At 46.8% G+C, this 25,984-nt stretch overlaps 1 protein-coding gene across 1 annotated transcript in view; it reads left to right on the top strand.

The window, feature by feature from the left end:
• Positions 1-7,119: 7,119 nt before the first annotated feature.
• LOC311531038 (uncharacterized protein) overlaps positions 7,120-25,984 on the top strand; it is a gene marked incomplete at both ends in the record, with an annotated part of 32,230 nt that continues 13,365 nt past the window's right edge. The window contains 9 exons of the mRNA XM_084648096.1: positions 7,120-7,536; positions 9,797-9,892; positions 11,634-11,864; positions 13,429-13,451; positions 15,860-15,975; positions 17,549-17,581; positions 19,546-20,080; positions 20,237-20,305; positions 24,024-24,270. Coding sequence (XP_084504222.1) covers positions 7,120-7,536; positions 9,797-9,892; positions 11,634-11,864; positions 13,429-13,451; positions 15,860-15,975; positions 17,549-17,581; positions 19,546-20,080; positions 20,237-20,305; positions 24,024-24,270 — 1,767 coding nt within the window. The remainder of the gene's footprint in view (positions 7,537-9,796; positions 9,893-11,633; positions 11,865-13,428; positions 13,452-15,859; positions 15,976-17,548; positions 17,582-19,545; positions 20,081-20,236; positions 20,306-24,023; positions 24,271-25,984) is intronic.

The raw sequence follows: 25,984 nt of genomic DNA, 5'->3' as shown, positions 1-25,984 counted from the left end.
TAAAATAAAGCCAAAAAGATGAGAAATATAGAATTGATGCAAAATATAGGAGCGATGCTGAAGTTCCATCCTGCTAGATCATCTCTTCCACCCCCTCTTGTACCACCAAGTAAATAATCTAACTGTAAGGGTGAGAATTATTCTAGCAATACCAGGAATATGAATGGATCGTATGGAAAACCTTGAGATGCACTGAATTAAAACCAAAATATCCATCCTCTGTCACATCAGAGTTGCTTTCATAAGGTGCAAATGGTGTATAAAAATGGCCATATTTGTTCTTCGTGTAACTCATTTTTCTTTGTCTTGTAGCAGTCTCCCTGATTTTGCTTTACGCAATTTATTTTATCTGAATTCTCACCCAGTGTGGTCCTTCTAAAATGTGGATAAATGCATATTTTGAGGGTGTATGTTCATATTATTACATTTGCTGGCAGTAGAATTGTTGTTGCTATCAATAAAAAAGATCCAGATTTTCTCTTACAAGCTCCTTTACAGATCAGTGAAATAATGGTGCAAACCTTAGAGCTAGTTGAATTATTCAGTATAAATAATATCCTGTGCCAATTTGGGGCCTGATCTTCAGTACTAAGTTTAAATTCACTATTTAACCATTCACTGCCAACCATTTCAGAATAAAGACCCAACTAAGATGATTTATTGCACAATTCTGCTTCCCAAGTGTCAGAAGTCCCAAATATCCTCTGCCCAGACAACAAAACCTGCAGCTTTCCTTCAATATCCATATGACAATCAACATCCACAATGCAGTCACCAATCAATTAAAAAATCCTGCTTTGAAAGAAGAACATTTAGCATCAAAATAAAATAACCCAAAGGAAGTGTCACCAAACAGGATTATTTACAATTATGTTTTTCAGTGAAAAAGCATTTTTAATATGCAGATTCTGCTGCTGAACTTTCAACTCACCCACAGCTGTGGACCACAGCAGAAACCAGAGGCCCTTGCTGCAGCCGTTAGATCCAGTCTGCAGCAAAGTGTTGCAGATCTTGTTTATACTCACACAGGAATGCACACACACAGAGAAGTGAGAGGGGCAATTTATTGAAGCAAGACACATTTTTCCTTGAAGAACCCTTTCTACAGTGTTGGTTATGGTCCTTATTTCATTAAAGCAAATCAACCTACCACTTTCCCCTAATACATGCCATTGCCACTTATATACAGCAGCATCTTTCACTCTCGTGAGGGTTCAGACCAGATATAGAGCTTGACTTCATTATGCTGGTGCTTGCCCTCCTCTCCCTTTGTATTTTTGCATGAGAAGATCTGGTGACGTTTACTCAGCGCTCTCTTGGCTTGCAGGGCAAGTCTGGTGAGAACGTCCTTAGTTTCCCACCATCACGCTGTATGCACTGCACAGCGCAAAGTTCCTGCTGCCTGTTGTCCAACCCTGCGGTCCCTCCATTGTACTGCTGACCTCTCTCTGCTCCTGCCTGTACCCTAATATGACAAACAGGACATGAATTTCTAATACAGCAACTATGGCTCTGTGAGAAGGGCACTTATCAATGGCTTGCAGGAATGGTGTGACCTGTTCCTGAAACTGACCTGCTGCATGATGTCAGTCAAGTCATTTCATCTCTGTACCTGTATCCCCATGTATAAAACGCAGTTTATGGTGCTTCATAACATCCCTGTGAGGTAGGGCAGTATTGCAAAATCTGAGGGGAATTTATATCAGTAGTCAATAATTAAGCCAAGGGCCACATTTGATGGGATTTTCTATTAATATTTGAGAATTAGGATGGAAATGGGGCAAAAATCTGTGGCCAATTTTACATCAATATTCAATTATTTGAAAGAGAAAGAAAATGCCCTCAGAATTTGTACTATCAGTTTTTGAAAATTAGACCAAATCTGATGGGCTATTTTGTCAATAATTGATAATAGCAGAGACAAGGGATTTAATCTGAGGGGATAATTGATCATAGGAGGTTTAACCCCTTCCACACCATCTGTCCATAATGTGTAGTAATGACTCAGGCTCACAGTTTCCCTCCAAAACCAGAAGTAGTGGCAGTTTATTGCTGGTGGGGGGAAAAAGCCCCCAAAGGAGGGAATTTAATATATATTCAAGAGGTAGAAGAGGAAAGTAGGCAACATTAGAAAGGACTCGAGATTGATTTTTGAAAAAGAGAAAGCCGTGTAACTATCTGAGGGGATTTTTCAGTCAGTATTTGATCATTAGAGATAACAGTGGCAGTATCTGAGGTAGGGATTGTGTCAGGGCGAGAGGGCGATGTGTGTTATAGAATCATAGAGTATCAGGGTTGGAAGGGACCTCAGGAGGTCATCTAGTCCAACCCCCTGCTCAAAGCAGGACCGATCCCCAACTAAATCATGCCAGCCAGGGCTTTCTCAAGCCTGACCTTAAAAACCACAAAGGAAGGCGATTCCACCTCCTCCCTAGGTAACGCATTCCAGTGCTTCACCACCCTGGTAGTGAAAAAGTTTTTCCTACCATCCAACCTAAACCTCCCGCACTGCAACTTGAGATCATTACTCCTTGTTCTGTCATCTGCCACCACTGAGAACAGTCTAGATCCATCCTCTTTGGAATCCCCTTTCAGGTAGTTGAAAGCAGCTATCAAATCCGCCCTCATTCTTCTCTTCTGCAGACTAAACAATCCCAGTTCCCTCAGCCTCTCCTCATAAGTCATGTGTTCCACTCCCCTAATCATTTTTGTTGCCCTCCACTGGATGCTTTCCAATTTTTCCACATCCTTCTTGTACATGGGGCCCAAAACTGGATACACTACTCCAGATGAGGCCTCACCAATGTTGAATAAAGGGGAACAATCACATCCCTCAATCTGCTGGCCATGCCCCTACTTATACAGCCCAAAATGCCATTGGCCTTCTTGGCAACAAGGGCACACTGTTGACGCATATCCAGCTTCTCGTCCACTGTAACCCCTTGGTTCTTTTCTGCAGAACTGCTGCCTAGCCATTCGGTCCCTAGTCTGTAGCGGTGCCTGGGATTCTTCCGTCCTAAGTGCAGGGCTCTGCACTTGTCCTTGTTGAACCTCAGATTTCTTTTGGCTCAATCCTCCAATTTGTCTAGGTCCCTCTGTATCCTATCCCTACCCTCCAGCGTATCTACCTCTCCTCCCAGTTTAGTGTCATCTGCAAACTTGTGAGGGTGCAGTCCACACCATCCTCCAGATCCTTAATGAAGATATTGAACAAAACCAGCCCCAGAACCGACCCTTGGGGCACTCTGCTTGATACCGGCTGCCAACTAGACATGGAGCCATTGATCACTACCCATTGAGCCCAATGATCTAGCCAGCTTTCTAGCCACCTTATAGTCCATTCATCCAGCCCATACTTCTTTAACTTGCTGACAAGAATACTGTGGGAGACAGTGTCAAAAGCTTTGCTAAAGTCAAGGAATAACACGTCCACTGCTTTCCCCTCATCCACAGAGCTATCGGTTTTACTCTTTATTTCCTCGCTTTTATAGCTCCAAATTGGGAATTATTTGCTCTTAGCAACTGAACTGGTTTAAACTAAGCTTTTTGTTTGTTTGAATAATGCAATGGGTTGCCAGGAGTGGCCATTGATGTAATCACCCCCACCCAAAGCACCTTTAAAAAGCTTAAATGGGTTAATCCACTCCACCTTCCTCATACAGTTAAAGCTTTGACACCCCTTTCCCTTGGCTGCACAGGGTGTGGTGTGTGAAAGGGGAGGCCAGGTGGCCCTAGCCAAGGAGCATGGAGCAGAACTGGGTGGTACCTCTCAGGTTGTTTACAGTTTTAGCAACTCACTTTAATCACTTGCGCGCCCCCCCCCCATTTTATTGAGTTCCTAGAGGAGATGGGGTACCCTCCTCCATGAGGAAAGAGACAATCATAAATTCAAACCATGCATAAATTTAATACAATGGTCCCAAAAGATACATTGCAATCCCACGCAGTATGTCACAACATGAATTCTAATGGCCAATCAATACACAGGACTTCCTAACACGGTTTTATAATTTCCTTTAAATTATAGATTCACCCTGCTCCAAGAGTAGGGATGGGCTGAACTTTAGCCTTCAGATTTGCGGCAATAAAGTTAAATGAAATCCTAATGCTCATAAGCTCTTGCCAAGCAATATGATGGTTACTTGCCATATTAACTCTAGCCTCAAAATGAAACCTCCCAACACAAAGTACCAAGTTGAAGGACTTGTTTTAAAATTTGGAAGAGCAGCTCAGAGACCTCCCTCCTTAACCTAAAGGATAGAACCTTGTTGCAGCCTGCATGAAAAGGTCCTCAGAGCAGACAAAACAATTGCAAAGCACTACCTATGGGATCCTCCTTGAAAGAAAAGGACAAAGCCACTCACCAGTGGTGCTAGGAGTTACAATTCATCACAGTCAGCATATCAAAGGCATGTGACAGATGTTAAAATAGTCAGCATGATTGATTTGATCTTTACCCATAATCAGAACAAGGCCCTTTGCCAGTTTAGTCAGTATACAAAATGCTAGCTAACAATCAGATTGACAGCACTCAAGGAAATGACCCAAGTTGCCTTGTGTAAGCGTTCAGACTCACCCAGCAGTACCTCCTGCTGGCTGTCCTCAGGAATTAGCTCAATTTCCAGCCCCAAGCACCCTCTGCAGGCCAGTGATCCACCTTACCACTGGCCCCCGGTCCCTCCCAGGACCTGGTGTCCTTGTCTTGGGTGCTGCCCCACTGGAGTACCCCCACTCACTGGGTCTCCCCACCCCAGGGAACCCTCACCCATTATCCCCACATTGCCTCAGTTGTGGCTACTGCCAGTCACCATCTAGCCCCCATACCCTGGGGCAGACTACAGTGTAAAAGCCAATCACCACAGGCAAGAAGGGGTTTGGACCAGCTGCCTTTACCCGCCCTCAGGCTACCCCTCTGCAACCCCAATACCTATATAGGCCTGGGACCAGGCCCTGCAGCCTGGGGAATTGCTGGCCTAGGGCTTTCCCGCTCCTGAGACCTTTCCCCAGCCCTACCTCACTCTAGGTCCCCTGGGTGGGTGGGTGAGCTCGCTCACTCGCTCACCCACCTACCTAGCCTCTCTCTCCTACTAGAGAGACTCTGGCTGAGCAGCTGGCTCCCAGCCTTTATAAGGGCCAGCTGGGCCCTGATTGGGGTGTGGCCCAGCTGCGGCTACTTCCCCAATCAGCCCAGCTTCTAGCCCACAGCCCCAGCCCTCTCCTGGGCTGTTTTAAGCCTGCTACACCTTGACAAAAAATTCTTCATAGTTTCCCTTTAAAAGGAGAATATAGACAGAGCAACAACAGAGAAGATTTTTACTGTCAAAATAATTTCTTTAGTAAGGCCCTAATGGTCATTTCCTTGCCCTAAATCTCTTCAGATTAGAGGCCCAATGTCTCCCCGCTGGATTTCGTAGATACCTCTATTACCTTGGCAAGTGACAGTGGCTCATACACAAGCAGAGATGACAGTGTTTGTCCCTCCAAAATAAACCCCCCCACTCTGGAGTCTGATAATTTGGTCTGCATGTTATTTTCTGAGAAATGGGTTAAAAACCCCTCACAGTGAAAACTACTTGATTGCATACACAGATCCACCAGCCCTTTTTGTCCCTTGGAATAGCTTTGCCGATCAGGACTTTGCAGAAGTTAGCTGGAGGCTAAGAAGCCCAGCTGTGCCTCATGCAAAGCCCTTGGCACCAGTGTTGTGGGGTGGCTGCCCCACTCCTGGAGACCAGGGTTTTATTGAAGCAGTGAGGGCAGCTGAGTGAGTAGCTGACCACAGGTGTGGCCAGCTCAATCAGGTCCACAGCTGGCCTGGATAAAAGGGCTGTGGGCATAGGTGCTGACTTTGTGGGTGCTCTGGGGCTGGGTGTGAGCACCCACCAGCTCCAGGAAAAGTTGGTATTTATGGCTGTGGGGCCAAGAGACAGAGGAGTCTCACTATAACCCTGCCTGGAGTGGGAAGAGCCTAGCTGCCTGGGAGCAAGGTACCTGAAGCAGAGCTGGGCTGGGGAAAAGGGCAAGAGGAGCTGGGGAGCTCCAGCCTGGCAACTCCCTAGGCTGAGGCCTTGGTTAAGGCCTTAAGACGTATTAGAGGTGCAGCTCAGGGAGGGATAAAGGCAGCTGGTCCAACCCCCTTGCCCGTGATGAGTGGCCATTGCAGTCTGCCCCAGGGGCTAGATGATGAGTTGAAGTTGCCACTGAGGCAAGGTGAGTATAGAGGGTTGGGGGTTCCCTGGGGAGGGGAGACCCAGAGTGTGGGAGTACTGCTGAGGCAGGACTCTGATGTAAAGGGGCACTGGGGTCTGGGAGGGACACGGGGGCCTAAGGCAGCCGAGCCACCGATCAGCAGAGGGTGCTCTGAGGCTGAAGAGCTGATTCCCAAGATTCCCAGGAGGCACCGTGGCAGTGAGTCTTGCTTCGCTACAACAAGATATCAAAATGTTTTCATGCTGCAGTTGGTGAGAAACAGGCAGTGACTCTGGCCCCCATTAATCCAGCCACCTGTTTTCCCTCTTCCTCTGTCACAGACCATCTGTATATACCCTGTGAGAACATGGCTCGGAAGACGGTATTTAGAAATTATTGTATCCATCACGGAGGGCAAATATTAAGCAGAAAAAAAGATGGCCACTGCCACAGTTATTGGGTTGCCGGGAAGGGGCATGACTCCAGGATCCTCCCCTTCTAAAGGCTGGAATACCACTGGCAGCCCACAATCCTTTGTACATTTTCCCAGAACCACCTGCTGCAGAGAGCTGTGCCATGAGCTAGGCTGTAGGGACCTCCGGAGTCCCACGACACAGCGATGGCGGGAAGAAATGCTGTGTAGAACTGGGTGTGGATGTGGCAGGTGCTGTTTTTCCAACAACTGTTCTGCAGGGTGGCCCTGCTGCACCCTTGTAGGGATCCACAGCGTCAGGTGCTGCCACGCCACAGTCTTTCGTGGTAGAGCCTCCCTTTGCCAACTGAAACCACAAGGTGTTTCCGGACTCACAAGAGTAACATGAGACAATGTACACATAGAAAACACCTGTTTGGTGTGCAAAGTTCAGAATCAGCCCATTTCTGAGAACACTAAAACGAAACTAAATTAGTCTCTTCTCTGCAGAAGCAGCCATGGCTGCTGCGAATCCAGCACAACAGCTCCTAGGTGAACTGACTTGTTCAGTGTGTCTAGATTATTTTAAAGATCCAGTGTGTCTGGACTGTGGCCACCATTTCTGCCAGGCCTGCATCACTCAGCGCTGGGAGGCACTGAGTACAAACTTCCACTGTCCTGAGTGCAGAGAAACCTTCTCCCAGAGAAACTTCAAACCAAACAGACAGCTAAGGAATATTGTAGAAGCTTCCAGAACGTTTACACTGGAGCCAACAAAAGAACCAGAAGTTGGGACAGTGTGTGAAAAACACAACGAGGATTTAAAAGTCATCTGCCAAAAGGATCAAATACCCATTTGCTCGGGTTGCCACCTGTCCCGAGATCACAGAGAACACGCTGCGGTTCCCAAAGAGGAAGGTGCTGAGGATTACAAGGTAAGAAATCACAGAATGGTGTAAAAGCAGGAATGGCATTTTAATAAAAAAATTATGGCAAAAAAGAGCAGATACTGTTAGGGACCCTTAAGAACAATATTTTAGCAATGAGAACAGACTTATAACACGCTGTTATTAACCTGTTCTGGCCCTAAACCATTTTTAACACCAATAAGGACTCAGAAATGTCAGTTCTGCATTGGCCCAGGGGCTGAAATTTATATATCTAGCACAGTACTATTAAAATGGAACTGTTGCTGACCTGGGATGCATATTTTGCTAGAAATGAGAACTTCTTGTGTGCATGTGTTGTGCACTTGTCATGAATCAGTGCAGCCACAGGAATTGCTGGATTTTCCTGAAAAAAGGCACATGAAGGGAGAAAGTAAAAGTCTCCGAGCTGAAATGTGGCATACGAAAGAAGTGTAGTTAGCTTCAATATTATCACCTCTTTAAAAAATACCAGTAGCTTCTGGAAGATCCAAACTTACAGGGATTTCAGGGACCTGACAGAACTGATACACAAAGCCTTCCAGGGCACAGTGAAGGTCATACCACATAAGTCATTGTGGCTGATTCGATTTTTTTTTTTTTTCTGTTTTTCATACACAATTTTTTTTTTGTTGTGTATTTTTGGGAAGAGTCACTCTCCTACGTGCAGCTGAGACATTAGAAAAGGAGTATTAGTAGTACCTTAGAGACTAACCAATTTATTTGAGCATAAGCTTTCGTGAGCTACAGCTCACTTCATCGGATGCACTGGAGTCTGTTATTTTTCACTGGCAATTTTTAGAGAGGCCTAAATGTTTCTGCTCCACAACTCTGCCATCTGTACTGTCAAATGTATGACCATGACATCTCCAAGGATATTGTCTCATATTCCTATAGGGCACACATTGGTCAGGTATTTCATCTTGTCCCAAATAATGAACAATCACTTTGTCCACATTTCCATCAAGAATTTTATATCCATATCTGTGACACACAACCTCATCTGTATTGGTCAGCCTTCGGAAATATCTCTTCCTTGCCAGAAGATCCCCCGTTGGGAAAAGATGTCTTCCTCTGTGGATCCATTTGTCTTGATCACACCTCCGGTCATCTTTTTTTGTCCTCTTTTTCTTTCATAATTGTATGCCAGCAGCTGTCCCTCTTTTTTTTTTTTTTTTTTTTGGGCTAGGAAGCTGGAAGAGTCGATATTTTGTGCTTTACAGGATTTTCTTAAAATATCCAGTACTTTTGCAATGAAAGTGGTCCCTATATATATAACTAAGACTAAACAATCTACTTTATTATATTTGTGCACCTGTGAACTTTAGGTTTTGTTAAATCTTCTTCTGCAAAGCTTTGTGCAAATCAGATTAGAGTTGCGGGTGAGACACACCACTGACTGGACAATTGTCAAGACGTGACCAATGTTAGAGCAGGATGATTAAAGTAGAATAATGTATTGCATTTAAGCAACACACCCTACCAACTCAATGATTGGCAACAATGATAGGGACCTAGGAGGTTAGTCGCCTATTCTGAACAGACTTATGTGCCATGCAACTGTACACCTGGGATTTTCACCCCCTCTAAGCAGCTCTGTGCATTCTCGACACCGACTGAGAGCTATGTGCTGGGGGGAATGTCAAGGCTCCAAACTGCAGAGGTGAAAATGGGGTGAAAACAGGTGTTCCCACAGGTACTCGCTTTCTTCCTGCTTCAGAATCCATGTATTAGCCCTCATGGAATACCCACACTGTCCCCTTCACTGACTGCTCCCTGACCCCATTTCTGTGGTAACATCTTAGCTGGTCTATGAGTGAGCACTTTCAGGGTTCAGTGACGGAAGAGTGAGATTAGAGTAAGGAAATAGACTTGCAGGGGGCAGACAGACAAGGTGGGTGACATAACATCTTTGGACCAACTTCTGTTGGTGAGACAAGCTTTTGAGCTTATACCGAGAGAGGCAGCAAATCAGCCACAAAGCAAAAGAGAGCAAGAGAGACTCAGACTTTTTAACCAAAGCCATGCAGTAGGAGGCAAACAACTCATTTTCATCCTCTGGGCTACTTTCAATCAGAGTGTTTTAGTAATAATTAACCCCTTGATCGTTTGGACCAAAGAGAGAGACCACAAGCATGAGAATGACTGACTGTACAGTGGTTAGAGCACTCACCCATTTAATTATGTATTTGATATTCTTGCAAATATAAATAAATGGAGGGAAATCCTCCAAAAACAACCAAAACTAAACCAGTTTTTCTTTTGTTAGGACCAAATTCGGAGCCGTTTGGAGATTCTGAAGAAAGAGAGAGACGAGATTTTGTCATTTAAATTGAGTGGGGAAAATAAAAGCCAGGAACTGCTGGTAGGTGCCATTATTACTCAGAAGCAAATGTGCACAGGGCATTATCAACACACTGCTTAGTTTGAGTATCGTAAGAGGACTAGTGAGTAACACAGTCTCATCCGTGAAAGGTGATTCCTTCTTTATTCTCATTGTAAAGAAAAACTCTTCTGCTTTGAGAGTCAGCAGGAAAATTCAGCATTAAAGAAAGAGCTTTAATAATCCAAATATTTTCACTGATAATTCCCATGTAATTTGTTTAATTAACAGTATTTTCTCCTTTAGTCTTTCAACTAAAGCTGGTTGAAAATTTTCAACCCAAAAAAAGCTCCCTGCGGATAAATAGGGTTTAGTAGAAAACAACTTGCAAGACATTTTTTCAATTTTTTGACTGGAAATTTCAAAATGAAACAAACATTTTTGTGTCAATTCAAACTAAAATTTTCATTTTGTTTTTAAAAAAACTTTCTTTTGTTTTTTATCTCTTTCATTCTACTGAGTGCACTAAAATAATGTACAGGGTTTTTTTTACCTTTGTTTTTTCCTTTTTCTTTTTGCCACTTTTTCAAAAATGGGAGCTCTTTTGAAGAGGTACAGGGAGGAAGTACTAAAAAAAAAAAATTGGGGGGTGGGGTGGGGTGGGGGGGAATAAACATTATTTTGTTCCACTTCAGGAAAAGGGAGAAACAAAAATGTGAAAATTTTCAAAAGTTATTTCAAGATATTTTTCAAACAAATCAAAAGAAGTTTCATTTTGAAAACTGACAAATGGAAACCACTTTGAAATGTCAATTATTTTTGCGAATTTCCCCACCCTGGAATGTTTTGGCCAGCTGTACTTTCAAAAGAGATAACCACAGCTGGACAGTCAGTGCAGCTCCTCTAGGAATCTGCTGCCCCACAGGAGGAGGCTCACTTAGGGCCTAAAACAAAGCACAAGGAAGTCCTTGGAAAGACTATGGGCCACTTCAGTGAGCTTTGGAACAGACCCTTATTAATATCGCTGCTAGACATTGCCATGAAGAAGATCTGGGTTCCAAATCTGGTCTGATTTCCTTGCCCCTAGGGTACCAAGGGCCAGACAGTGCTCCAGAAACAGCATGAATTGGTGGACGTCTGACCAGTTCACATGCACTCATTCCAAAGCAATCTGCAAACTCAGATTTGCATGTGCAAAAGGGGGTCTTCCCAGCAGCCCAATTTGTGCTCAAGGTCCCTGTGTGGCTTAAAATCCAAGATTTATGGTGTGCCAAATTTTATGTATCCAAATCTGTTTTCAGAACTCTTGAGAGCAAATGATGGAGCTCAAATGTTAGTCTTTTTTTTTTTTTTTTTTTTTTAAATGCCCTTTATGCCCAAATGTATTTTAGGGACAGCATGTGTTCCCCAGTTCAAGTCTAGAACCCAAACTAAGAAGCACTATTGTTTGCTCTCTGAAAATAATCCTTGCCAGTCCAGTTCTAAATTCCACACCTGCTGTGCTTCTTGTTGTTAGAAGGATCTAGTTTTCTGGAAGCCACTGATCACACATTATCTGAATCATGCAAGAAAAATTCATACTCTAAACACCAGTTAGGACTCTTGAAAATCTATTGGAAAATATTCTGTCTACTGAGCACAGAGTATATTCTCCATAAAATGTCAGAAGTTAATTTCTGTGGGGTTGCAATGACGTGCTGCAATGTGCATAAAATGTCCCATGACTCACTCCGTAGTCTTGTTCTTGACCTGTGCTTTTCCTGTTTGTATCTCGGCCTTTCAGAAACAGCTAGAAACTGAGAAGCAGAAGATTGTATCTGAATTTCAGCAACTGCGCCAGTTTCTGGAGGAACAAGAGCAACTCCTCCTGGCCCAGTTGGAAGAGCTGAATAAGGAAATTGAAAAGAGGAGGGCTGAGTATGTTGCCAAATTATCTGAGGAAATATCTTCTTTCAGTCACCTGATCAGTGAGATGGAGCAGAAGTGCCAGCTGCCAGCGAGTGAATTCCTGCAGGTGAGACAGTGTTAGAAACACCCCCAGAACCTTTCACAGGGCAAGAAAGTCTCCTAACTCTCTTCCTTTTGGAGTGTAGGAGTGAATGGTCAGAACATATAGTATTGCTAAAATATACATTATTTTTCCTTATGGGTTTGATCAAATGCCCATTAAAGTCAATGGAAATATACTTCTTGAGTATGAGCATTGGATTGAGCCCTAAATGAAAAGAAATTCTTCTTTTGAATTCAAGTGGGTGAAGACTCCTCCAAAAATGGCTAACTCCAAACTCTGTTCTGTCTCTTAATGCCAGAACAAAGAGACCTTCAATAAAATTAGAAGGTGACAAATTCAAAATTGATCCAATGAACACTTTTTCACACAGCACGTAATTAGACTGTGGAACTCATTGCCACTGGATGTCGTTGAGACCAAGCATTTAGCAAAACTCAAAGTGATCAGATCTTTATATGGATAATAAGAATATGCAGAGTGATATTAAACCTCCATGCTTTGTTGCTTCATCCAATCACTAACTATTAGAGAGAAGGATGAGAATGCGGGAGGCAGATTATCTTACACCTTCCTCTGAAGCATCTGGCACTGTCCACCTTTGGAGACAGAATACTGATTAGATGGACCTACAGTCTGAGCCAGTCAAGCAATTCCTGCATTCCAAACACTAACTCCAAAAGATGGAACCTGTCATTAATTATGGAAATAGCTAAGATTGAAGCAGAGTTTCCATTTTATGCCTGATTTGGCCACTCTTCCTACATATGCCATAAAAGGGAAAATATTGGCCTTAAAATTGATACATGAGGTCTGAGGCTATGGTGGTGATTGGTTTTTTTTTTCTGCCACAACTGAAGTTAGTGAGGGAAGCTGTTCATTACTTATGGTACTCTGAAAGTGTAAGTAGTTGTTAGAATTCCAAAAGCCTTCTAATGCTATTTAGAGGCATTTTTTGACACTTAAAATCAAGAAAAGAGAAAAACAACAACTTTCCATCCTGGACATCTGTAGCTGCTATCTAGGGCCAAATGCTGGGGGCAGCTTTCTTCACTCCTCAGGTTTCCTGCATTGATCCTGGGCCTTAGGATAGTGAATGGCCCTGTGTTACTCTGTACCCCACACTCATTGTTCTCACCCAGCCCTCAAGAAGTCCACAGGCCGGGCCTTCAGAACATTTGTGGGCGAGTGGGGAGAAAGTTTACAGCATGGGGGCAGCACAGCCTGGGGTTGTCCCTCCCTCTGGACCCACTGGAGTCTGCAGGAGGGGATCTTCCCCAAACCTTTGAGTGTTAGGGAGATTTCATGTGCCTGCTGGTTGTCCAAATGTCATTACCCAAAGAGCTAGTGTGCCTTCACGAACAAACTTCCTTGGGCCTGGATCCTGCAGTCAGAGCACTTATCCAAAAGAGAAAAGGCAACACCTTTAATGTTTTTGTTTGCATTAATAAATAACAAATAAGTTCACTTTGAACCTCACACTGTGAAGCCAAAGTGAGTCTCCTCCAGAGCAGGAGGGATACTTAGTTTGAGATATGGGACTGAATTTCCTTTTATCTTTCTCCTCTAGGACATCAAAGGCACCTTGAGCAAGTAGGTGGCTCCTTCTCACTGTCCCTTTCACCTCACAAGGCAGAGACTTGATTTTCAACATGAGACCGTGGTCCAGCAGTGCAGAGTGTGGGGGTGGTTCCCAATCTCTCTCCGTTAAATCTAATCTTGGGGCTCTTGTCATTTTAACTAGACTCCAGAATAGACCAGCTTGAGAAGTTATTTACCTACAAGCAAGGTTGTTATTTATAGTGTAGCTGGTGGAATGGAGAACTCAGGGGATTGGGGATGGAGAATGCATTTTTCATTTCGAGGTCATAGACTCCAAACTCCACCTAGATTGGTAGGGATGGAAAGTCAGAGCCAACTGCTGACTATTCAATGAGCTGTTTATTAATTGTTTCTTATTATGCCGTGAGTTCAATCAGTGGGCTTGGCGTGGCAACAGGTACGATGGAAAAGACATTCCCTGCTCTAAAGACTTTGTAATGTGCTATTATCAGTAGCAGTCTCTAGAGGCTCAAGGCAAAATCAGGGCCCAAAATGCGGGGTGCTGCACAGACACGTAGTAAGAGACAGTCCCTGCCCCAAGGAGTTTACGGTCTAAAGAGACGCAAGAGACAAAGGGCGGAGGGAGGAAGGATTAACATCAATTTCAGGGGACATTCAATAAAAACAAACCGCTGCACTTTGGAAGGAAAGATCAAATGTACAACTACGAAATGGGAATAACTGGCTAGGCAGCTGTACTGCGGAAAAACACCCCACCTCTGCTCCCTTGGGCAGTGCAAGGTCATTAAGTAGTTTGCCACTCCCTCAAGTGTGGAGTGGACACACACTAGCCTTTGTAAGCTGAGAACCCCTGTGCTAGTGGTCTGACCATTGTACGTATCCAAAGAGCTAAATAAGAACGTAAATTATCTTTGAAATGGATAAGTGGATCTCACTCCAGGTGCTGGTACAATAGGTGTCTACATCACCACAAGGATTGTCACTAATTATCTCCCTTAAATAGTGTACAGGATATGTCAGGGGATCCTGCTTCCCACACTCACAATACAAGACCAAGGGGATGCTCAGTGTAACAGAAAGGCAACTAGTGTAAAGCTGAGAAAAGGAAATACTTTTTTTTAAAACACAATTCATTATTAACCTGTGGAACCCATTGCCACATGGTATTACTGAGTTTCATAGATGCATAGAGTTGAAGGCCAGAAAGGACCGTAAGATCATCACATTTGACCTCCTGTATATCACAGCACAGGCTTCGATTTTTCTCATTCCCCTGGGGGTGTTCGACCTCTGCTTGGCCCCAGACCCTGCCCCCACTCCACCCCTTCCCCCAAGGCCCTGTCCCGCCTCTTCCTGAACTTGCTGCACCCCCTGTACCCCCAGCGCCTCCCATCCACTGGGGATCAGCTGTTCAGCAGCGGCCAGGAGGCGCTGGGAGGCAGGGGGAAGAGCTGATCTGTGGGGATGCCAGTGGGTGCTGAGCACCCACTATTTATTTATTCGTGGGTGCTCTAGCCCTGGAGCACCCACAGAGTCGGTGCCTATTTATCACAGGTGCTTAAATTTCCCTCCGTTATTCCTGTGTTCAGCCCAGTAACTTGTATTTGACTAAATCCCAACGTGTGTTGATTAAAGCACCTTCCACAAAGCCATTCAGTCTAGATTTGAAGACATCAACAGACAGTAACGCCTGAAGCTCCCTAGAAGTGGGGAGGGGGGGGGCACCGGTGCCCAAACCATGGCCCCACCCCTGCTCTACCTCTTCCCCCAAAGCCCTGCCCCCTGCTCGCTCCTCTTCACCCCCTGCCCCCATCACTTGCCTTTAAGGCAGGTAAAAAGGGAGAGAGCAGAGCTCTACCACTTATAAAAGTGATGGGGCCATGGCCCCCTGTTCTGGCGCCCCTGTCAAGAGATGGAGAATCCACCACTTCCCTTGGCAGTTTCTTCCAAGGTTAATCCACCCACACTCTTAAAAATGTCTGCTTTATTTCCCATTTGAATTTCTCTGGTTTCAGCTTCCAGCAATTGGTCCTTGTTGTGCCTTTGTTGGCTAAACTGAGGAGCCCTTTAGTACCAAGTCTGTTCTCCCCATGACGGTATTTATACCCCACACTCAAGTGCCAGGGTGCTCTCAGGGCAAGACATTTTTACCAGCCCTCAAATCATTTTTGTGGGTCTTCTCTGCACCATCTCCACTTTTTCAACGTCCATTTTAAAATGGGGACACCAGACCTGGATGCAGTTTTCCAATGTCGGTCTCACCAAAATGAAGGGGAAGCTTGTAGTGTCAAACTGGTATTGGACGTATTCCTGAGGCCAGAGAGAATTTAATCCCCCACGGTCGGCTGAGCTACAACCATTCGCTAGAATAAAATACATTTTAGTAAAACACAAATATGAACGGACTCCACAAGGAGTAACACTGGGTTGTTCTTCAGATGTGAGAGGGAGAAGTTTCAGAACCCAGTGGCCTTTTCTTCGGACCTGAAATGGAGAAGCTGGGAATCTTCTCAAAGAACTGCGTCTCTGGAGACCATAATGAAGAAATTCAAAGGTAATAAACAGTCATTTGGGGAATTTTCTCACATACATTACACGGATAATTGACAGAGCTGGGGAAATGTCTGAGGGAAAATAACTGTGGCTGGAGATAGTCAACTAATCATCTGGAACCTATGAATTCCCTACTCAGCTCTCAATGCGGCACATACACACTGGGTTAGGGTCCTACATTCGGACTCCCTGCGGGTTTTCCTTTCTTAGCAGCTATGAACGTTAACCTTCGCTTGAGCTTCCTGCTAAATTAACTGTTTCTGAAGTATGTTTGTTTGGAATTTTTGTCTGCAAGGCCTCCTGTGTCATCACAGTCCCTCTCTTGCTTTAGACCAGGGCTGGGGAACCCTTTTTCTATCATGGGCCATTGACCCACAGAAAAAAATCAATCCAAGGCCACTCCCCCGAGGGGGGACAGAGAGGCTTGGGACGTCCCCCCTGCAGCAGGCCAAGCCGGTGCTCGCGGCTCTAGCCCCACGGTGGGTGCGGAAGCAGTAGCGATGGAACAATGGGGGTGCTGAAAGCCAGTGGTCCCAAACTTTTTACGTGGCGTACACCCTTACCCATGTCTGTGCCCCCTCAGCCCAGAGCTGGTGCCAAGACTGGGCTGTGACCTCGCGGGGGAGGCGGGATGCGGACCGGCTGAGGCTGGGACCACAGCTGGGGGTGGGAGCAGAGCCCCAGGTGGGGGTCTGGCAGCCATCCGGTACCCTGGGCATGGAACCCCCACGCAAAACCTGGGGGTGCTGCAGCACCCTCTGCACGCCTAGTCCCGTGGCTCTGCGCAGAGGCTTGGGGCTTCCACCCCATGTCGGGGCCAGTCTGCACTCGCGGCTCCAACCCTACGGTGGGAGGGGGGCGTTGGTCCTGCAGGCCGATGAAATTTAGTAACATGCCAGATCTGGGCCACGGGCCGTACGTTGCCCACCCCTGATTTAGAGATTCTCCACCTTTTATCCTCCAGAGCTGGAGAGAATGAGACCACAAGGTCTGTCAGGAAGGAAGAGCCAATTTTATTAAGTAATAATGATACAGGGGCAGATTTAAAGTTGATTGAATGCTAATCAGGGAAAAGGTTTCTGTGTATTGGTCTGTCTGTGAATTATGTGTTGGTTTCAGAGGGTTTGTCTGCACAGCAATTAAACACCTGTGGCTCGCCCGTGTCCGATGACTCAGGCTCACAAGGTTCGGGCTCGGGCTGGAGCCTGGACTCTGTGACCCTCTCCCGTCACAGGGTCCCACAGTCCAGACTTCTGCCCAGGCCCGAGCATCCACTCTGCAATTAAACAGCCCCATTGCCCGAGCCCAAGTCAGCTGTCATGGGCCAGCCACAGGTGTTTAATTGCTGTGTAAAACATCTCTGGGTATGTCATGTAACCTTAGGTCATGTGCTTTGTTTTCATGTTTGTGGTTATTTTTCAGTGAGTGTGTAATGGTTTGTATTGGTCTGAATTGCACTTAACCTCCTTAACTAAAACTTCATAAAGTTTGTTTTCTTTTCATTTGGCTTTTGTGTTAGAGAATGGACAGTGTGAATATGACATTCAATCTTTTTCACCCTTTTCTTCCTCTAGACTCTCTGTCGTCTAGACAGCGGTTGGACAAAGGTAAATTTCTGGAACCAAAGGGGGAGTGAAAACTTTCATATGAATCATGGTGGCTCATTGGCAGCACTGTAGTTCAGGTTTTGTTTCAAGTTTGCATTTGACAGGAGCTGAACACCGTTATTACTGGTGGCTGCCCAGATCTTTCCTAAAAACAGAAAAGTCGATTCTTTTCTCTATGATAATTTAGAATTAAGACTCACTCATGATCTCACGCTAGAGCTGTGGCTGAAAAAATATCCCGACATTTGAGAGTTCTAAACACGAGGCTTAATTTTACTTCGAAATCCTGTCAGCTGCCCTGGGTGTGGCTGGGGCTCCCGCTGTCAGCCACCCCAGAGCGGCTCCTTCCCTGCCAGCCTGGGAGGTGGGTGAGGAGACCTCACTGTAGCCCCCAGGCGTAGGGAGGATGAAGAACCCTAGAAGGAGCAGAGGTGAGGCTGGGCGGGCTTTATTATGGCCTGGGAGCTGTAGGGGGCCTGAAGTGAGCAGGGGGCTGGGCGGTCTGTATCGATGGTGGGTTCTGAGCAGATAGGGTGAGTGCTGGGAGGGTGAACTAAGGGCAGTGGGGTAGGGGTGCTGAACTGATGGGGCGGTGATGATGGGGCAGTGATGATGGAGCCTGGGGGACTGAATTGAGGGGGTTTGGGTGGGGACAGAACTGACGGGGGCCTGAGGGACAGGATTAATTGCTGGTCAGGAGATGGGCAGATGTGGGGGTGAGAGCTCCTTCAGCAGGAGCCAAAATCACCTTATCCCGTACATGTGGGAGAGTGGGCAACACTGATTGTCACATGTGCACGCCCTGGGGAGGGGTCAGGGGAGTTCAAACTCAAGAGACTGACCTAAAAATCACAATATAGTCCTTTTTAAAAAAGTCACAATTTTTGGGCCAATCTCATGAGATTTGATCTCTTGAAGTTGGCATTACTGTATTAGCCATTGTATAGCCTTGGGGCCATCAGTGTGGAGTTTGGAAAGTCCCCCTGGTAGACCAGCATAAGACAAGCAGCCATTCAGTAAGTGTGTGGTGTCCTCAACCACACCGCAGCTACACAGAGTCATGGGGGGCCAGTGATGTCTCTAAAAAAGCAGTTTTATACAGGAGGACTTTGGATTCCCTGTAATCTGCTGGGAGCCTCCTATGATGCCAGGATCTCTAATCACATCCGTGGGGAGAGGTGGGTGCAGATGGGGAAAGACTGTCAGGCCCTTTGATGCTGCTCTGTCAGAGCAAAGAGGCCTTAATATGCATGGAAACAGTCCCCAGAAAATAGCTTCTGTGCAAGGGAGCCACCCCCGTCCGTGTGAAGTTGTCATAAGGGCTCTACAGCAAGTCTGCTCCCAGCCGTTATTGTAGGAGTGGGTTGGGGGGCTGGGTTGGGGGGCCATGCTGGGGGCCAGGGCCGTCCCTAGGGGGGTGTGGGGTCCGGGGCTGAAGTGACAGATTCGTTTCTTCTGCGACTGACTGCACCTGCTTGCAGCGCCCCCTAAAGCGTGGGACCCAGAGTGGTCAGCCCGATTCACCCTACCCAAGGGTCGGCTCTAGACAGGATGCATCACACTATGGCTGCACTCTGCTTTGCAACACTGAGGCCCCTGTAACTAGGGGCCAAGGAGACTAAAGGAAGGACAAACGTGTCTTAAAACCACCTCCCTCTAACCCCCCTTGTCTTTCCCCCAAGCACACGGATGGAATAACTGAGAATCAGACTCTGGGTCTGGGAGCCTGGCTGAGCTGAGCTGATCCTTTCACTCTGTCACTGAACTGGTTCTGTCAGGGGTGTGACTCCCCCCTGCACATGGCTGAGATCTCAGCGCTGCTCCCTTTGCAGAGCTGGGTAAATTCTGGAGGGGGGAGATTCTCTGATTCACCCCCCACCTGGGGCAGGTTCTGTCACTGACACGATCAGACCCCTGCCCCAGGGCTGAGCTCTGCCCCTCACCCTCTGATTCTCTCTCTGCAGTGAACGTGACTCTGGATCCAGACACGGCCCATCCCCAACTCATCGTGTCTGCTGATCGGAAAAGTGTGAGAAGGGGAGACACGTGGCAGGATCTGCCCAACAACCCTGGGAGATTTGACACTGAGCTCTGTGTGCTGGGCTGTGAGGGATTCACTTCGGGCCGACATTACTGGGAGATAGAGCTAAAGGAAGGCGAAGTCTGTATTGTGGGGGTGGTCAGAGAGTCTGTGAGCAGGAAGGGAGATATCGATTTTAACCCTGAGCGGGGGATCTGGGCTGTGCTGTGCAGTGAGGATCGGTACTGGGCTCTCACGTCCCCTGATGATCTCACCCCCTTCTCCCCAAGCCGGGGACCCCACAGGATCCGGGTTTATCTGGACTATGAAGAGGGGCGGGTGGCGTTTTTCGATGCTGGCAACGGGGACCCGATCGTCACTTTCCCGCCGGCCTCTTTCGCCGGGGAGAGAATCCGCCCGCTCTTCTCTGGTCCGTTGCTTTTCATTTCCTTTTCCTCTCTCCTGGGACCATGCGCTTAGTTTGCGGCTCACACTGTGTCCCCGAGGTGCCCTGTCCGGCCCCGTGAAACGGGCTTCTCTAGCCCCCACCCTCCTGATCTCTATGACCTGGAGGACTCCGCCAGTCCTCCCCCCCGCACAGACAGGGCTGAAGGGGGGTGACGCTCTCCCCGTAGCTCTATGGCTGTGGAGGTCCGTGTGAGGCGCTCTAGGCTGGGGCTGTATGCTCCTAGGAGGCCAACTCGGTGTGGGGGCCCCCTGTGGGAGGGACCCAGCCGAGGGCCAGGGAGAGACCCCTCAACTGGGGGGGAGGCGGGGGGGGAAAGCGGGGGGGATGCCTGGCTGAAGAGTCGGGGTGGGGGGAAATGGGGGTGTTTCAAATCCTGTTAGCCGATCGTTATTTGGCCACAACCCGCTGATATATATTTAAATACAACTGTTAGCGTGTGTACGGGGTGCGAAGGCTGGAATTTTCAAAGGAACCGAAGCGACGTCAGACTCGTTGATTTCCAGTGGAACTCGTGCTGCTAAGTAACTGCAGGTGGGATTTTCAAAAGCACCGAAGTCATGTTTACCATTGCGTTAGTTTTAATGTGTTAATATATTTTCTAGAATAATGAATTGTCCCCGTGTGGGCAAACTGCTTGTGTTCTCCTGTTCACCTTATTAAAGTCCCGCAGTAAATGGACCCGAGAGGGATATTTGTCACTCCATTTGTCACTCCATATGTCACTCCACTTCCTGCCGCCTGGTGATTGCAGGGCAGGCCTGACCCTGCACTCACGGGGCAGCGGGAACTGGAGTGACCTGGCCCCAGCCCGCTCTGGACTCGGGACTGGGGGGCAAGGGGGAACCACCCCCCAGCACTCGCCGGCGGTGCACAGCTGGCTGGGGCCGGGTCGCTCTACTTCACACCGCCGGTGAGTGCAGACCCGACTGCTGCTGGAGTCCTCAGGGGAGCGGGGGAAGGGCTGGGGAGGAGCAGGGGTGGGAAGAGGCGGGGTGGGGGCAGAGCAGGGGCGGGGCTTTGGGGAAGAGGCGGGGCTGGGGCAGAGCAGGGGCGGGGCTTTGGGGAAGAGGCGTGGCTGGGGCAGAGAAGGGGCGGGGCTTTGGGGATGAGGCTGGGCAGGGGTGGAGGCAGCTTAGCCGGCCAGGGGATCGGGCTGGCCGGGGCCCCTTCCGACTCTGGGCCCGGCGTCAGTACTGCTTCCTGCCCAGAGGGTCTGCGATGAACGTGCACTCAAAAATGTAACGCGTTAATTGTGCTGTGCATTAATCGCAGGCATTAACGGCAGTTAATCGACAGCCCTAATAGGAATTAGATACGGTGTCCTGTCAGCTAATTTCTAAGTAATAATCTGCAAAAAAACCTCTGTAGTTTTCAGGTGCCTAAGTAGCTCCTGGAATCACAGTTAAAGTTGCCCCCCTACCAAAATCTGAAATGGCCCCCCTGGGCTCTTACCATGGCCGGCTTCAGGCCTGACTGGGGGTGGGTCCTCGGGGGGAGAGGAGGAGGATGGGGCAGGGCCCCGTGGCGAGGGGGGCTAAGGCCCACCTCAGCCCCGCACTGGGAAGACACTTCCTCTGCCAATCTGTGCCTGCCCCAGGCTACTACGCTTGTGTTAAAACATGGGCGGCCGTGAGGGCCCTGACGCAGCGTATTCTGAAGAAGGTTGAGTTGTTGAACACTCTCTACCTCCCTCATTCAGTTAAAGCTTTGACACCCCTTTCTGCTGGCTGCGCAGGGTGTGGGGTGTGTGTGAAAGGGGAGGCCGTGTGGCCCTATCACAGGAGCGGAGACCTGAAGCAGCTGGCACCTCTGGGGGCTGTTTACAGTATTCAGTGACTCCCCTTAATCCCTCTCCCACCCACACACCCTTTCGAGTTCCTGGAGGACTTGTGGTACCCTCCCCCAGGGAGGAAGACACAATCATACATAAACCTTTCATCAATGTAATACAGTGGTCACCAAAGATACTGCGAGAGGTTGCAATGTATGTCACAACATGATGTCTAATGGCCAATCACAATACAGGACTTCCTAAAGCTGTTTTGTAATTTCCCATAAATTATAGAGTCACCCTTCTCCAAGAATAGGGCTGGGCTGGACTTTAGCCTTCAGATTAGCAGTGATAAGGTTGGATTAAATTATTATGCCCATGAACTCTTGCCACACACTATGATGTTTACTTATCATGTTTGCTTTATCCTCAAAATGAAACCTCCCAACACAAAGTGCACAATTGAATGTCTTGTTTTAAAATTTGGAAAAGCAGCTCAGAGACCTTTCTCCTTAACTTGAGAATAGAAGCTTGTGGCAGCCTGCATGAAAACGTCCTCAGGGCAGACAGAAAATTGCAAAGCACTACCCATGGGATCCTCCTGGAAAGAAAAGGACAAAGCCACTCAAGTGTAGCACTGTAAGTTACAATTCACCATAGTCAGTATATCAAAGACTTCTGACAGCATGATTGACTTGATCTTCACCCTGATCTGGAGAGGGTCCTTTAGCAATGTAGTCTGTGTACTAAACGCTGGCTAACAACCACACTGACAGGAGTCAAGGAAATCTGAGGTTCCCCCCAACTAGCACTAGAGTGACCTTGACAAAAGATTCTTGATGAACTTTCCCTTAAAAAGGAGATAATAGACAGGACAATAACTGAGAAGATTTTTACTGTCAAAAATGATTTCTTTAGTAAGGGCCTATTCGTCGCTTTCTTGCCCTAAATCTCTTCTGATAATAGTCCGAATGTCTCCCAGCTGGATTTTATTAGAGTCTAACTCACGGATTATAACCCAAAGAGCCATAGGAACTTCCACTTCCTTGGCAAGGGACAGTGGCTCTTACTGACAGTGTTTGTCCCCCAAAGATAAATCCACCGCTCTGGAATCTGAAAATTTGGTCCGAATCTGCAGGTTATTTTCTGAGAAATGGATTAAAAACCCCTCGCAATGAAAACTACTTGATTTCATATGTCACTGGAAGCAACACAGATCCACCAGCCCTTTTTGTCACTTGGAATAACTTTGCCGATCAGGACTTTGTAGAAGTTAGCTGGAGGCGAAGAAGCCCAGCTGTGCCCCATGCAAAGCCCTTGGCTCAAGATATCAAAATGTTTTCATGCTGCAGTTGATGAGAATCAGGCAGTGACTCAGGCCGCCATTATTCCAGCCACCTGTTTTCGCTCTTCCTCTGTCACAGATCATGTGTATGTACCCTGATGACCTGTGAGAACATGGCTTAGAAGACACTATTTAGATATTATTGTATCAATCACAGAGGGCAAACATTAAGCAGAATAAAAGATGGTCACTGCCACAGTTATTGGTATTTTTCAGGGGGGCGTATGACTCTAGGATGTTCCCTCTCTAAAAACTGAAAGACCACAGTGCTTTTTCCCAGAACCACCTGCTGCAGAGAGCTCTGCCATGAGCTAGGCTGTAGGGACCTCCGGAGTCCCACAACACAGTGACCCAGCGACGGCGGGAAGAAATGCTGTATAGAGCTGGCTGTGGATGTGGCAGGTGCTGTTTTCCAACAACTGTTCTGCAGGGTGGCTGTGCTGCACCATTGCAGGGACCAACAGCGTCCAGTGCTGTCACTCCACAGTCTTTCGTGGTAGAGCCTCCCTTTCCCAGCTGAGACCACAAGGTGTTTCTGGACTCACAAGAGTAACATGAGACAATGTATACATAGAAAACGCCTGTTTGGTGTGCAAAGTTCAGAATCAGCCCATTTCTGAGAACAGTAAAAGGAAACTAAATTCCTCTCTTCTCTGCAGAAGCAGCCATGGCTGCTGCAAATCCAGCAAAAATTCTTCAAGGTGAAGTGACTTGTTCAGTGTGTCTAGATTATTTTAAAGATCCAGTGTCTCTAGATTGTGGGCACAATTTCTGCCAAGCCTGCATCGCTCAGTGCTGGGAGGGATTGCGTGTAAACTTCTGGTGTCCTGAGTGCAGAAGAACCTTCTCCCAGAGAAACTTTAAACCAAACAGACAGCTAAGGAATATTGTAGAAGCTTCCAGAATGTTTACAGTGAAGTCAACAAAAGAACCAGAAGTTGAGAGAGTGTGTGAAATACACAAGAGGGCTTTAGATGTCTTCTGCCAAGAGGATGAAACACCCATTTGTATGGTTTGCCATCTGTCCCGAGATCACAAAGAACACACTGTGGTTCCCATAGAGGAGGCTGCCGAGGATTACAAGGTAAGGAATCACGGGACGGTGTAAAACCTGGAATAGCCAGGAACTGCATTTTAAATAAAAAAATTATTGCAAAAAAGAGCAGATACTGTTAGAGACCCTTAAGAACAATATTTTAGCAATGAGAACAGACTTATAACACACTGTTATTAACCACTTCTGGACCCAAACCATTTTTAACACCAATAAGGACTCAGAAAAGTCAGTTCCAAATTGGCTCAGGGCTGAAATTTATACATATAGCACAGAACTATTACAGTGGAACTGCTGCTGACCTGGGACACATATTTTGCATGAAATTAAAACTACATCTTTTATGTAGTTGCCAATTTTGGTTGGAAGTATTCATAACCTAATCTTTAATTAATCCTGGAAGGTTGGCAACCGTAATCTCGTGTGCATGTGTTGTGCGCTTGTCATGGATCAGCGCAGCCACAGAAACTGCTGGATTTTCCTCCAAAAAAGGCACACGAAGGGGGAGAGTAAAAGTCTCCGAGCTGAAACGTGGCATATGAACAAGTGCGGTTGGCTTCAATATTGTCACCTCTTTAAAAATACCAGTAACTTCTGGAAGGTCCAATTTACAGAGATTTTCAGGGACCTGGGTGTACTGACATACAAACCCTTCCAGGGCACAGTGAAAGTCATACTCACCACATAAGTCATTGTGACTGATTCTGCTTGTCTGTTTTTCATGTTATTTTTTATTCTGTATTTTTGAGAAGAGTCACTCTCATATCTGGAGGTGAGACCTTAGAGTCTGTTATTTTTCACTGGTAATTTTTAGATAGGCCTAAATATTTCTGCTCCACAACTTTTGACAGTGTTAAAAAGTGGTTCTGGGCTGGAATGAGTTAATAAGCATGTGCTACTAATCGGCTCTCATTCCTAAAATATTGTCCTCAAGGTAATATGCTAGATGTATACATTTAATCCTCTGGGTCACTGAGGAACCGTGTGTTCCAGGTCCTATTTGGCATTTAAAAATGGTTCTGGGATGGAATGGGTTGATAACAGTGTGCTAGTCGGCAGTTCTCATTGGTAAGATATTGTCCTCAAAGTGTTTTTTGGTGTTTAAAATATGGTTCTGGGCCAAAACAGGTGTCAAGGTTCCTTCCCCACTCTGAACTCTAGGGTACAGATGTGGGGACCAGCATGAAAGACTCCCTAAGCTTATTCTTACCAGTTTAGGTTAAAAACTTTCCCAAGGTACAAACTTTGCCTTGTCCTTGAACAGTACGCTTCCACCACCAAGCATTTTAAATAAAGAACAGGGAAAGAGACCACTTGGAGACGTCTTTCCTCAAAATATCCCCCCAAGCCCTACACCCCTTTCCTGGGGAAGGTTTGATAATAATCCTCACCAATTGGTACAGGTGAACACAGACCCAAACCCTTGGATCTTAAGAACAGTGCTCTGCGATACAACCGCATTTGCTCCAACCCCTCAGACAGAGACAAACACCTGCAAGATCTCTATCAGGCATTCTTACAACTACAATACCCACCTGCAGAAGTGAAGAAACAGATTGATAGAGCCAGAAGAGTTCCCAGAAGTCACCTACTACAGGACAGGCCCAACAAAGAAAATAACAGAACGCCACTAGCCGTCACCTTCAGCCCCCAACTAAAACCCCTCCAATGCATTATTAAGGATCTACAAGCTATCCTGAAGGATGACCCAACACTCTCACAAATCTTGGGAGACAGGCCAGTC

Source organism: Lepidochelys olivacea (genome assembly GCF_965140295.1).
Source record: "Lepidochelys olivacea isolate rLepOli2 genome assembly, chromosome: 14".
NCBI classification, from domain to species: Eukaryota; Metazoa; Chordata; order Testudines; family Cheloniidae; genus Lepidochelys; species Lepidochelys olivacea.
This window is presented reverse-complemented; position numbering and strand designations above follow the sequence as displayed.